Source organism: Mizuhopecten yessoensis, unplaced genomic scaffold (assembly GCF_002113885.1).
Source record: "Mizuhopecten yessoensis strain PY_sf001 unplaced genomic scaffold, ASM211388v2 scaffold9385, whole genome shotgun sequence".
Classification (NCBI taxonomy): Eukaryota; Metazoa; Mollusca; class Bivalvia; order Pectinida; family Pectinidae; genus Mizuhopecten; species Mizuhopecten yessoensis.
This window is the reverse complement of record NW_018408021.1, coordinates 926,964-939,493: the sequence shown is the minus strand read 5'-3', so window position 1 is coordinate 939,493 and position 12,530 is coordinate 926,964. Positions and strand designations below refer to the sequence as shown.

General features: G+C 33.7%; 1 protein-coding gene across 1 annotated transcript; it reads right to left on the bottom strand.

Annotated features, from left to right (window-relative positions):
• Positions 1 to 2,695: 2,695 nt before the first annotated feature.
• Positions 2,696 to 5,717, bottom strand: LOC110457955. The gene is made up of 4 exons (XM_021509473.1): positions 5,707 to 5,717; positions 5,253 to 5,339; positions 4,333 to 4,458; positions 2,696 to 3,043 (listed from the first exon to the last, which is right to left on the bottom strand). The coding sequence occupies exons 1-4, from the start codon at positions 5,715 to 5,717 to the stop codon at positions 2,764 to 2,766; spliced, it is 504 nt and encodes a 167-aa protein (XP_021365148.1). The 3' UTR covers positions 2,696 to 2,763.
• Between the last annotated feature and the right edge of the window lie 6,813 nt (positions 5,718 to 12,530).

The window sequence follows — 12,530 nt, the reverse complement described above, 5'->3', positions numbered from 1 at the left end:
ATCTGCTATTAGAAAGTCAAATACCCTGGCCAAGTTCAAAAGGACATCAAAACTCACCTCTTCACGTCTGCGTTTTAGAATACTTGCAAAGACGTCATGTAAATGTGCACAATTGCTTGCTTAAATGTATAAAAGTGATTGTAAGCCTTTGTTTTTTGTTTTCACAATTATAATCATTACTAATATCTATATGTTGTAAAGCGCTTTAGAGTAATTTTACAAATGATATAGGGCGCTATATAAATGTTGTATATTATTATATTATTATATTGGCAGCATACTTAACTACGGTTGCGAAGTATGGGGCCGCCATAAAGGTGATATGATCGAAACAGTTCAAACTGATTTTTTAAAGAAAATACTGCCTGTAGGTAAGACTTCACCACATGCCAAGTTATATTTTGAACTAGGAACATTTCCTATGTATTTGACAGGGATAAGTAGAATTGTAAAATATTGGTTGAAGTTCCCCATGTCAAATAATTGTATCTTAACCTCGTGTTATAATGTATTATTTGATGACTGTATGTCAAGTTATTTCAGTTGGGTAACAAATATGTAAGAGCTACTATGTACTCTCAGAAAGTATTTAATGAAAATATGTTTATTTCTGAACTCAAGCAAAGAATAAAAGGTTGTTTCATACAAAACGCTTTAATACATTTTACCAATTCCATCAAAGTGTTATATTTACAAACACTTAGTAGATACTTTAACACTGCAATATTATTTATGTAAACCGGTTACAGACAAATATAATAAAATAATTTGTAAATACAGGCTTTCATCACATAGTCTAAATATTAAATCTTGAAGATATATTAATTTGGCGAGACACCTTAGAATTTGTCCCATATGTAAAAGTGGATGTGTAGAAGACGAGTATCTTTTTATTTTTGGCCGAATTTGTTTTCCTGAAATAAGATCAAAATATATTAAGCCATATTTCTGGAATCGCCCTTCTGTCTTTAAGCTTGTACAACTTCTGTCTGTAAGGAATGTAAGACAACTAAATAATTTTGGTAAATTGTTGTATATTGCCACTGCCAGGCTTGACAGCTGATAGTAATATTATTGTGTTATCTTGTATAGTATATTTATTAATTGCACGATTTATGACAAGGAGTGAAATTGTTTTCATATTGTTCAGCCTCCGTTATCATGTGTATAATTAATGTACTATGTTTAACATATGTATGTTATGACTCCTATAAGCTGTACTGCTTTTGGAGTAAACTGAATTTAATTGACAAAAAAGCAGGGGAACGCGACCATGTGCTCCGGAAGGGTAAGCGTCTTCTTCTTCTTTGACAACACACTCTAAGTTGATATCAGTTCATACCCTTATGGTTATTTAACGGCACAGGGTTGTAGACTTAATTGATGGAACACCAGTCTCAGAAGATGGTCGTAACTTTCCTGTTGGAATTTATTCATGTACATATTACCTGAAATACTAGTTTAAAAATAAATATCTATTGTTGACAAATTTGTAAGTTAGACAAGTTTTTCTTTATCTTATTATTCTTAAGAACCGCTAATGTTTTCAGAGTAAACACATTTGTGATATGGTTCAGTAATGATACTTATGGTTGGTTTTTCCCACAGAATTTCACAAAGTGCTTCTTGACGACTTCTGATAGAGTTCTTTTCTTTAAAAAAGAAAACACTACTTTTTGGCAACTTTTCCTACCCAAGCTGATTTGCCTGTATCAGTAATAAAGTTATAAATGTTTGCTAATGCCGAATGACAATTTTTTAACTGCAGTATGAAAAACCATTAAATAAATGCTAACATAATTATAAATAATGTCAATTACACTTTATTTACTTGTTTATGATTTCCTGTTTCGGGAGTTCTTCCTTCAAGTTTGTTTGAAGGTTTTACTGATATGTACGATGAGAAAATCCTTAATTGGAAACTAACTGGTGTTCAAATCCCTCTGCCATAGAGACTGTCAGGCAATAGGTAAATCAATTCACTCAGTAAACAATTGCATGCTTGAAATCAACGTCAATTAGAAAAAGATCACCTGACGATCACGTGACAGTGCATATATTAGTCAAAATACGTTGATTTAAACAAAAATGTATTTTTACCCTTTATTGATGCTATAGTACGTTTTCAAAACATGCACCGATCTTGTGTGAGTATTATGGAAAAGAGTAAAATATTGTTGATAATATTGTTTATATAAAAAAAACAAGGCTCTATCTATCAAATGACCTACAATGTTGCATTGATCAGGAAATCCTCCATATACACATACACAAGTTTAATCATATATTTTTACAAGACATCTAAATGAAATTAGCATCAGGTAAATATGATTGTTTGTCATTTAGGGCCCCCTAATATTAAAAAGCGTTATAACGAATTGTGATTTAAATTAGCAAAATAAGGCCCATTTGCCCGTAGTAAAGTTCATTAAGCCCGAGGGTCCATACGTTCTAAACTTCTTTGTTCAATAAGTAATACATTTTTACCTGATGTTTCATGCATTAATCTTGACGGAGGACTAATAATAAAACGAATAACAGTATTTTTATTGTATTGGATAGCTTCAGTTTATACAAATTACCCAATGTGTCCCTACAAAGAATATCTCAATTGATACTGTGTCACTTAACTATTAGTTGCTTATGTTCTCTCTGTTCTAAGAATGTGTCAATAAAAAACAACAAACAATGATATGCACTGCGGAATATAATTATGTATTTAGAAATTAATTATCGGTAACATGTTACACAACATATTGATTACTAACAGTGAGATGTTTTACAGGTACACACGGACGGGAAAGTGTCATGATGAATGGCAAAGTAACCATTGAAGAGGGTTGGCTGATTGACAGGAGGGGGAATATCTCCACTTCCATCGTAGCCTGGTATCGTCAATCCGTCCTCGTCAATCATTGGCGGTACGCTTTGATCACCAATAGGGGCACCATTTGGGTCCGAGTAGAAAGCGTCACAATACACCAGATAGTTGTGGTTTACGTGGGAGTTCTCCTGACACCTGGTATTCCTACCACAGCATTCGCTAAAAAAGGGTCGAAATAATTATATAGTAATTGTATAAAACAAGACGATCTGTCAATATATATATATCAAAGATCATCAAGATTGTATTGTTCTTCAGTGTAACAAAGTTAATTTTTATTCAAGTGAGATTTTATTATTCAGTTCTGAAATGACTTTTCAAAGTTAAATCGAAACTATTTTCCCGAGGGTTTGTATTGCCTGCACCAGTTTATCATGCGACAAGTCAACTGTCGTAAGGTAGCAAACACAGGTTCATCACGTGACAAGTCAACAATCGTATTGGAGTAAACACCAGTTTATCATGTGACCCGTCAATAGTATACAATTACTGTATAAAGAGCCTAGGTATCAAAACTGACTGCATTTCAAACACTGAATTTCAAACACACAATTAATAAGATAAGTACCCAAACGCATTATTTATCTTAATGAAATACATTGGTATATCAAAACAAAACGTAGTTTTAATGTAAGTACTCGTGCTATGTAATTCGTTAATTTCTGGACGGATAGTTTTGTTTCATGTTGATTTATGTGGAAATGCAGTGATAAGATGAATGACAACAATGTATGACAGACTAGATGAGATTATCAGCGGTAGCGGCCTCGTGTTCGAGTTCAGAGTGCGGCGTAATGAACAGGAAGGGCAGCACTTGGTTAACATTCAAATGAAAAACATTTTTTGTTGAATTCTTTTGACATTTAACTTTGGAATTGTTTTTGTCCAATAAATGTTATGTGTATTAGCCAGTATTTAAATATAAATCTAAGCGTGATCTGAAACTATTTTCAACAATTTATATAATAAATCGTACTTTCTGGAATAGATGTTATTGACTTTCCTGAGGGTAAACACTCTCTTTATTTTCACATACATAAAAGTTTAAGTCTAGCGATATTCTTTTTGAGTAATTCTTAATTTGAAAGTAATTACTGAAAAAGAAGATAATCGATATTTAAGGAATGTTTTGTTATTATCAAACAAAGGAAAAACTTATTAACATAAACAATTATTTTCAGGTTCGTTATGCTTTTGATGAATATGAAAATATTGAAATATTAAGTTTATTAAACAATAATAGCATTTTGAAAAAATAATTCTCGATAGCTCAAATCAATTTTATTTTACAACAGAGATGTATAGGTTATTTGATAAAGTACGCGGCGAGACAAACATTCTACGCAGATTCTAATGTTTAAAACGACGTTGTAATTTGCCCTACACTGTCTAAATGACTAATAATTGTGCATGGAAATGAAAGCGGATTTCCAGAGTTTTGTCCCTACCTTTGGCAACATGTTGCCTTGTTCACTGCTTGCAATTCGGGAAACATGACAAGACACAAGGTGTTTCCGCCATTTTTGAAGTATCCGACAAGCTGTTCCAATTCAGTTTTGCAAATTTCTCCACCCCTATAATAGATATAATTTGAAGCAAATCTACATTTGTTTGAAATCAAAACGATACATTTGTTATTTAATTCGCATATTTTAAAGGCATAAATTGAACCATACAAACTGTCTGCTTTTATTTCGCAGACTCAAGCTTTCGTGGGCTTCTTCTGGGAATAAAGACGCAAAGTATGAGTTTTAACGCCACATTTTTATCAACTATTTTGAGTTCATCTTTGTCATAGAAAATCAAATTAAAAAGAATAATTATCCGAGTAAATTTCAGTCGACGAGTTAATGAGAAATCTACGAGGTCTAAAATAAATAGTGACTGTGATCAATCGATATTGTCGGCTGTATCATAGAAGTGCATTCAAAATTTAAAAATTCTGAAGAAAATCCTTCAGACTTCAAACAAAATCTATGTTAAATGTAGACATGTCATTTATAGATGATTTTTACAGTCTTTTTTTTCAAAAAATAGTTCTGTACAAGTGTAAACATAATTGACGCCAATAGTCAATATCCCAAATGATGAATAATGCTTGCAGAGAAAGTACTTGTTAACAACCTGAAGTAAACATAACATTTTTGTCTAACATAATGAAAGCGTTTTTTCCATATCGATATTTATTAGATATCAGATGATTTGGGAAAAGAACAAAACATACTTTTGCGTTAATACCCTGTTAGCTAATGGCCCCATCGAGAGAGAAAAAACGTTTGAAATAAAGTCCTTTTAAAATGGCCTCTAACTATACGTTCATAGACATGATGCAGTAAGGAATGGGAGAGAAATATACAGGTAAACTTACCTTAGAAGATCTTTTGACTGTGGGCTGATAGCACGGATAAATATGAACGCCAGATAATGGTTATTTAAAGCCTTATATGCCTCGTACCTGTAAGGGAAAATATACATAAAATATATAGCAAATGAGTTAAACAAATAATAATAAAATACAGAAAATAAGAACGTTTAATACTTGACATTATTATGCAGACAGAGAGAAATGCAAATACAAAATCGAGATTGCAGTGTATACCTTGTTGTTTGAATGAATAAATAAATAACAATACGAAATAAAAAATATATAAATAAAATAAACAAACAAACAAAATATTTTGGATTTAAAATGACGATTTTTGCTATATTTTGTTCGACCATTAAATGGTGAAATTGAGAAACGTCGTTTTAAATGAAACTTACCGCAATCTGAGAAATTCGCGGGTGTGCAAATTTTCGAAGATGTAGTCCTTCTCGCTTACGATCGTGTCATCGTCGTGCAAACATGACCCGAACAAGTCGCAAAAGTGACCATTTGCGCCTTGGAAAGCTAAGAGGTATAGCGTTACCAGACACCCAACGCAAATCTAGGAGAATGGAATAAATGTATAAGGATTAATTCCAACGTCACAGTCGACGGAACATTGAGCATTAGAAAATTGTAAGAGTCACCAAAGAACAATATAAGACATCATGATCCCCTCCCCCCGCACGCATTCTCAAAACAAAATCCTTTTTTAAATCATGTTCATCACAAGCTATCAAAGATACACCGGCCAAATATTTAAACCTGGTAGGCATTCAAACAGTGTCGTTAGAAACCCCATCAAGATGGCCGTACATTTTCGACAATTAAAACCTGTTATCCAACAGTTCTCGTGTTGCATTTCGGGAGAAAGACATGGCGAATTCATATTTTTTCGTCAATCCCATACGTTGGGTTGTACGTTGATCCATGTAATTTCCGTAAATGGATACAGGAAAATCGTGCAGCGTTACTGGCAAAGTATCACCGATCAACATCACAGATTAAGAATGTTAGCTTTACTGCAGGTTGAATCATATTGTGATTTCGAAACACAAAAGGAGCGCTAAATGTATTTCCAACTAAGTAACGATGGAAATGAAACAGTACATGATCATGAATAAATATATTTAATTTTTACCAATGAAAACTTAGAAATTATTAATGTGATAAAACATTTAGCTTCAATACAGTATCCGTTTCATATTGACCAATCCAAATGATTTTGTTTATTCTTTTTACTTTATTCAAAGCCGCAGTTCTTGTGTGATACAGCTGCAAACTAATTGACTGTAGAAGGAAGTAGTTGGTTTTTATTTAACTATATTTTATAAGTAGTATTTTTATTTCAAGGAAATCGTATTTAAAAATCATTAGAATGTTGCGCCAACGATTACGCCACTAAATTCTGCACTTTGCTGATGCAGTTATATTTTGCCATAATACATGTACTTTCGTCATTGCTCGTGAAATAAATATGTATGATATTCAACGGAACACCAATAAACGTCCTCTATATATACCACTGCAGTCAGGTGATAATGCCGACTGGCTAGTTTGGCAAACAAAAAATTAACAAATTTGTAAAGTTATTGAACTTATTTGGAGAAAAAAGTATCAAAGATATATCCATAAGACATTGTGGTATTTTTAAAGCAACATGTCAACTGCTGCTAATTCTTATCAAAGGAAAGTTCAAGTGCGCTCCACTTCACCGAGACCGCCTATAGCTAGCTGACCAATGAGCGACGACTGTTCACATGGTGTGGGTATTATCGATATGTTAAAGGCATAAATGAGCCACTTTTGTACTCTATAATTAAATTAAAAATTGTTTTTTGAAAATAAGAACGAAAAACTTTTGAGTTTTTAATTCAGAGTTGACCATATTTTCAATTGTCTATTGTGATTAATACAATAGGGGATAGATAAAACATTAAAGTATATGTATTTGTTCAAAGCATAGCTACATACCTGAAGCTGATTCATTCTGGAAAATCACGCCACCGCCGAAATTGCTGTGCCAAGAACCCGTTTGGGGTACGAATATAAGGACATTCACTAAAAAGCCAGGCCAATCATGTTACGACACGTCGTCTTAATAGTTTATACCTTTATTGTTTATTTTAATTTCACATTCATGTGGCTATCCCGAGGGAATGCTATATTTTATCTCATCATTTTGTTATGGTTGACCTGACCTACATTTTAATATAATTGTATTTCAAATATTTACACCATGGGCCTAATACAGTTTCTAATGTATTTTTGTGTCTAATTTCCTTGAAGTTGCTTTTTCAATTTATTTTTGTGTTGTTTCCAGCCACAGTGTGCGTTTGAAGACTGTATGATCACAAACGTTATCAGTTTGTCAAATCAGTATCCTAAGGAATGTATCGAACAACTGACGCCTGACATCGCCTACATACCTCATAAGTGCTTCTAAGTCCTCATCAGTACCATCTAACGCAATATTTTTTATCTGTGTAGGTCATGTTAACCATAACAAAATGATAAGAAGGACTAAGTATAAGTACATTAGTGTTTGTTTCTCAGACATTTCAATCAGAAAAAAAAATATAGTTTAAACTAAGCCTTCATTGTTTAAAGCTCTCCCTGTTTTTATGGCTTTAAAAATTACACCGTGTCATTTTATTTCAAAACAGAAATTAATTTTCCATATCATCAACACACATGGACAATATTGTAACATTAGTAGATAAAAATACAACAGAATTTATTGAGAAGACATAAAAAAATATGGTTTTTAATAACTAATGGGCGTCTTAATATAGAAAGTTTTCGATACATAATCAAATGCATCTCTGAATTACAACTATTGCTCTCTATAAATCTTCTCTGCACCTTGGATTTTCTCGTGGCAGAATCAAAGTCCCTGTACGCTAGCTATGCACAAGATATAATCAAAAACAGAGGTTTCAGTGTAATCAGAGGGGCCAGATTAGGTTTGGAACACTTGTCACCTCAGATTGTTATACTATTACCCCTGCCGACTGAGCTACATGATCAACGGAAGTATCCTGGCCCAAACGTGCTACTGGTATATCAAAAACGAAATAAAGGGGAAGTTACGGTATATACGACTACAGAGCAGCGGGACAGGAACCCTTACGTGCCCACAGGGGGAAAAGCGCAACTAGGACAGTTCATTAGTGTCGATATGGGGGTTCAGTTTGTTAGTGTGACAGTCCTGGATTTGAGCGTCTGAGTCTCGAGTTCGAATCCTCGTCTAGCCCCACTGCATTACCACGTGCGAATCACTGTAGTGCATTCGTTCTTGTTTTTTAATCTGTAGTATTTTTTCACGCATGTTTTGGAAAGGATGTTTTTCTTTTTGGCAATGGATTATCTATCAATGCTATTATCATACAGGGTAAATATTTCCAACGCATAGTTACATTTTTTGCTTGATTCAAGGATCATTAAAACATGTTTTAAAGCCTAAATCCAGTAAATAAAACTGTGATCTTGCGAGACTGGAAATAAATCAACTGTTCTCTGTGCGCATTGACTGTAATAGATTTCACATTCAGTTTTATATTTTCTCTCTGAAGTCTAAGCAGTACATGAATACGGAATAGAAATGTAGCCTGCTGTTTTACTTTGTTTATTTTCACATTTGTTGTGGATAAACTCTATTCTATATGTTTACAGTTTACGATGCCATGTTATACATCTAAGACGTGTAATTTTCACCCCCTCCCCTCAGCACAATTCTCTCGGCTAGATCTCCAATGTAAATGGTGTCTAAATCTAGTCTTTATGGTGTTAGGATGCAAAAGGACGGAGAAAATGTCTTTCTACAAAATTTATAATTTCATATTTGTTTGAATACGGTTTTTTTTTTCTTTCTGTTTAAATAAATATGCTTAGTATAACGGACCTAGGAAACGCCTGTATGAAGACCTGTGAATATATTATTCTGTATCAATTCACAGCTACAAAAAACTTCCGATTTTTCTGTAGAAGAAAATGTTCTAGTAGATAAACATTAAAATCAAACCATTAATTAAAAATAATTAATCTTTGAAATCTAAGATTTTCACTCTCGAAAGACACTTTCGAAATGAACTTTTGATAATGTCATTTTGCACACTTGGATTTTCTCGTGAAAACAAGCTAGTGCACGTCAGAACAGTTTTATCTACGGGTTATCAGAAAGGCTGCCTTACACTGTACACTGCAGGGCTGCAACGATATATCGTATCGTATCGCGATACTTTCTTGGATATCATATCGATATTATTTTGTTTGCCTGTATCGAGATACACTTACAGTACTTAAATTGTCAATCGATTTTGATCAAACTCTTAAAAAAAGTACTTATATTTGTTGAATCCTTCGGTAAAGATGTGGTAAACGACTAGTACTAATATTAATACCCGGCCTCCTCTGCCCATATATAAAAAAATGCTCTCGTCGTCAGAAAGCTACGTTATCGCAGCTAGTAAACGACATGTGTAGTCAAACCCAAAAGTTTTAGAAAGTATTCAAAAATGTATTTTGATAGTACACACATTTTAACTATTGAAGTCTATGACCAAACTCGATTGAATTGCGCTCAATCATTATAAAGTTGGCATATTTAGCAGATATTTATATCGTGATACGTATCGTATCGTAGGTCTCGTACCGGCCGCGGTTTTTTGTATTCAATTCCTAGCTCAGTGAATTGTTTGTTCAATAGAATAAATAAGACTGTGTGCTAGAATTAGGATTCTTGGTTCACCTATTTGATAAAAAAAAAAAACAGAATTATAAGAATCGAAATAATTTTAATCTTACTTTCCTACCCTGCTGAGCATCAAAACTAGATCAACCTATATCTATGCATACGGGGAAATATTTGGCCAGGAGCATTCTGTGAGCGAGGGCTCAGTTTGACCATTAGTTATTTTCAAGGTCCCCAGTTTCAAACGTGTTAAAATCTTTCAAAGATTTTTTTCTGAATAAGTAGGCGGCAAAGAGTCATATGGTATTTGTCTTGCCTCTTGCTAGTTAGGAGGACTATCAAGTTTGTTGCAATAAATGACATTGAGATACCTTTTGTTCGCATGGGTTAAATGGGTTAACCATGAATAGGTCTAGATTTGTTACATTTTGATAGTAACTTGAAGGAATGACAAACTATCAAATCTGTTGAATTAGATGACCCTGACTAACTTTGAAGATAACCAGCTCGGGTGTAAATGTCCTCAAACATGGTCATGTCATGACAGTTTCCAGAGAAATAGTAAAGTATGACGTCATAAAGGTATATATTGACGTCATCGCCTACTTTTGACGTATTTCCAGTGATTATTTGATGCAAAATATAGTGACACTTTATGGAGAATCCCCAATCGGTTGTCCGGACATGTAAATCGGCCCAATCCTTCCCTATCCTATCTGATGACCTGTGCCAAACTGCACATTCGATCAGTATCTGATGATCTGTTGTAGAATATATGTCCGATTTAAATTTAGTGGTCCGTGCCATAGAAACCATGTGTTATCTAATTGTGTGCTAGAATTCTCATTGTTAAGTTCTTTGCTAGAAAATGTTTTATCTGATGGTCCATTTAATCCAGTGATGTTCTGTACTGGACTCCATGTATCATGTTCTGTGGTCCAAGCTACATATAATTCATATACCATATACCATATGATGAGTTTTACTTGAATCCACGTCTGATCATATGTTCTTTGTGGTAATTCACGTTTAACGATCTGTGTTAGAATAGAACACATATCCCATATTTTGTCATTACTTGAATACGCAATCGATCAAATTGCCTGTATTGGAGTCTCAATCCCATGTCATAGTCCTTGCTAGAATCCAAATTCTAGCTAATATTGGTACTAGAACTCATATCACATCTGATGGTCTTTGCTTTAATCCACATCCTATTAAATGTCTTTACATCCTACAGAGGCCTTGGTCTGTACTAAATCAATATCCTCTCTTATAGTCTTTGCTTGAATCCACATCCTGATAGTCTATACAAGAATCCATATCCAATATAATAGTCCATGCTAGAACCCTATTTAATCATCTGTGCTGGAGTCCATATACCTAATTGTTCCTTCTAGAATCAAAGTCAACATATCCTACTTAATGGTGTGACTAGAAACCATATCCTACATGAAGAAGTTTCTGCTAGAATGGATACCCTATCGTATAGTCTTTGCAAGAATCCACACACCCATGTAATTGGCTGTGCTAGAGTTCATTTCCTATTAAACAGCCAAAGCTAGAGATAATGGCCTATTTCAAATGTTTTTTACTGGTTAGAACATATATTATCTTCTCTGCTATTCTACCTCCTATTGGATTGCCTGTAACATATGCGACTGCTAATTAAAAAAAAAAAATCTTGTGCTTAAAAATATTTCTTGTGCTTGTCTTGTCTGCCCAAAAAGTACATGAAACACATTTTCGGGGTCAGTTTGTGTTTTTAAAAGTTTTACATCAATATTTTTTCATGTACAATTATGTAATTATTCTGAATAACCGGTCCATCTTTCAGATATGTGATAAATTAATAAATCAAAGGCAAAATTACAGTTGAGAATTCAAATAGAATTTACAGTGGAACTGTATGTTTAGACAAGTCAAGTACTTAGCTGTAGCCAGTAGCATAAGATGTCATGTTCATATCTTGAGCTGCACCTGTTCCAGATTGAGCTGTTGTTGATGAAGGCATTACGTATGGGTCTAAGGTCAGGTTTAGGTATTAGACACGTTAACATATGAAACGAAAATGTATTTTCCTGTGTTATATGAATCTGTAATATGGTAAAAAGAATATAAACATACGGTGACTCAATTTAAATGGACAAATTTTCAGTGTCTCAAATAATTGAAATCTATAAGAAATCCTGTTTCATTTGTTTACTTTATTTGACCAATAAAGAATTTAAACACACCACAACATGTATTCCTACAACAATTGATATTATATACACGTAAGTGATTAATCACTTTGGTTCACTTAGTACCCAACAAGAGGTCCAGAGGGCCTGTATCGCTCACCTGGATATCTAAGCAATCATGGCAAAATATTTTACAAATAATATCCAAGGGAATGGGCCAGATGCCAGACCCCTAGGCCAATCCTTTTAGCATATCTGTATCAAAATTTTCATTACCAGCAATTTTATGTATGGTTATGGGGTCGGGATCTCAACTGTTTCCAAGCTGTGACTCAGAAACTAGGTCCCTTCGGTTGTGGCAAGACCCCAGGATTAATTTTAACATCATTACTGCATTCATCTCTT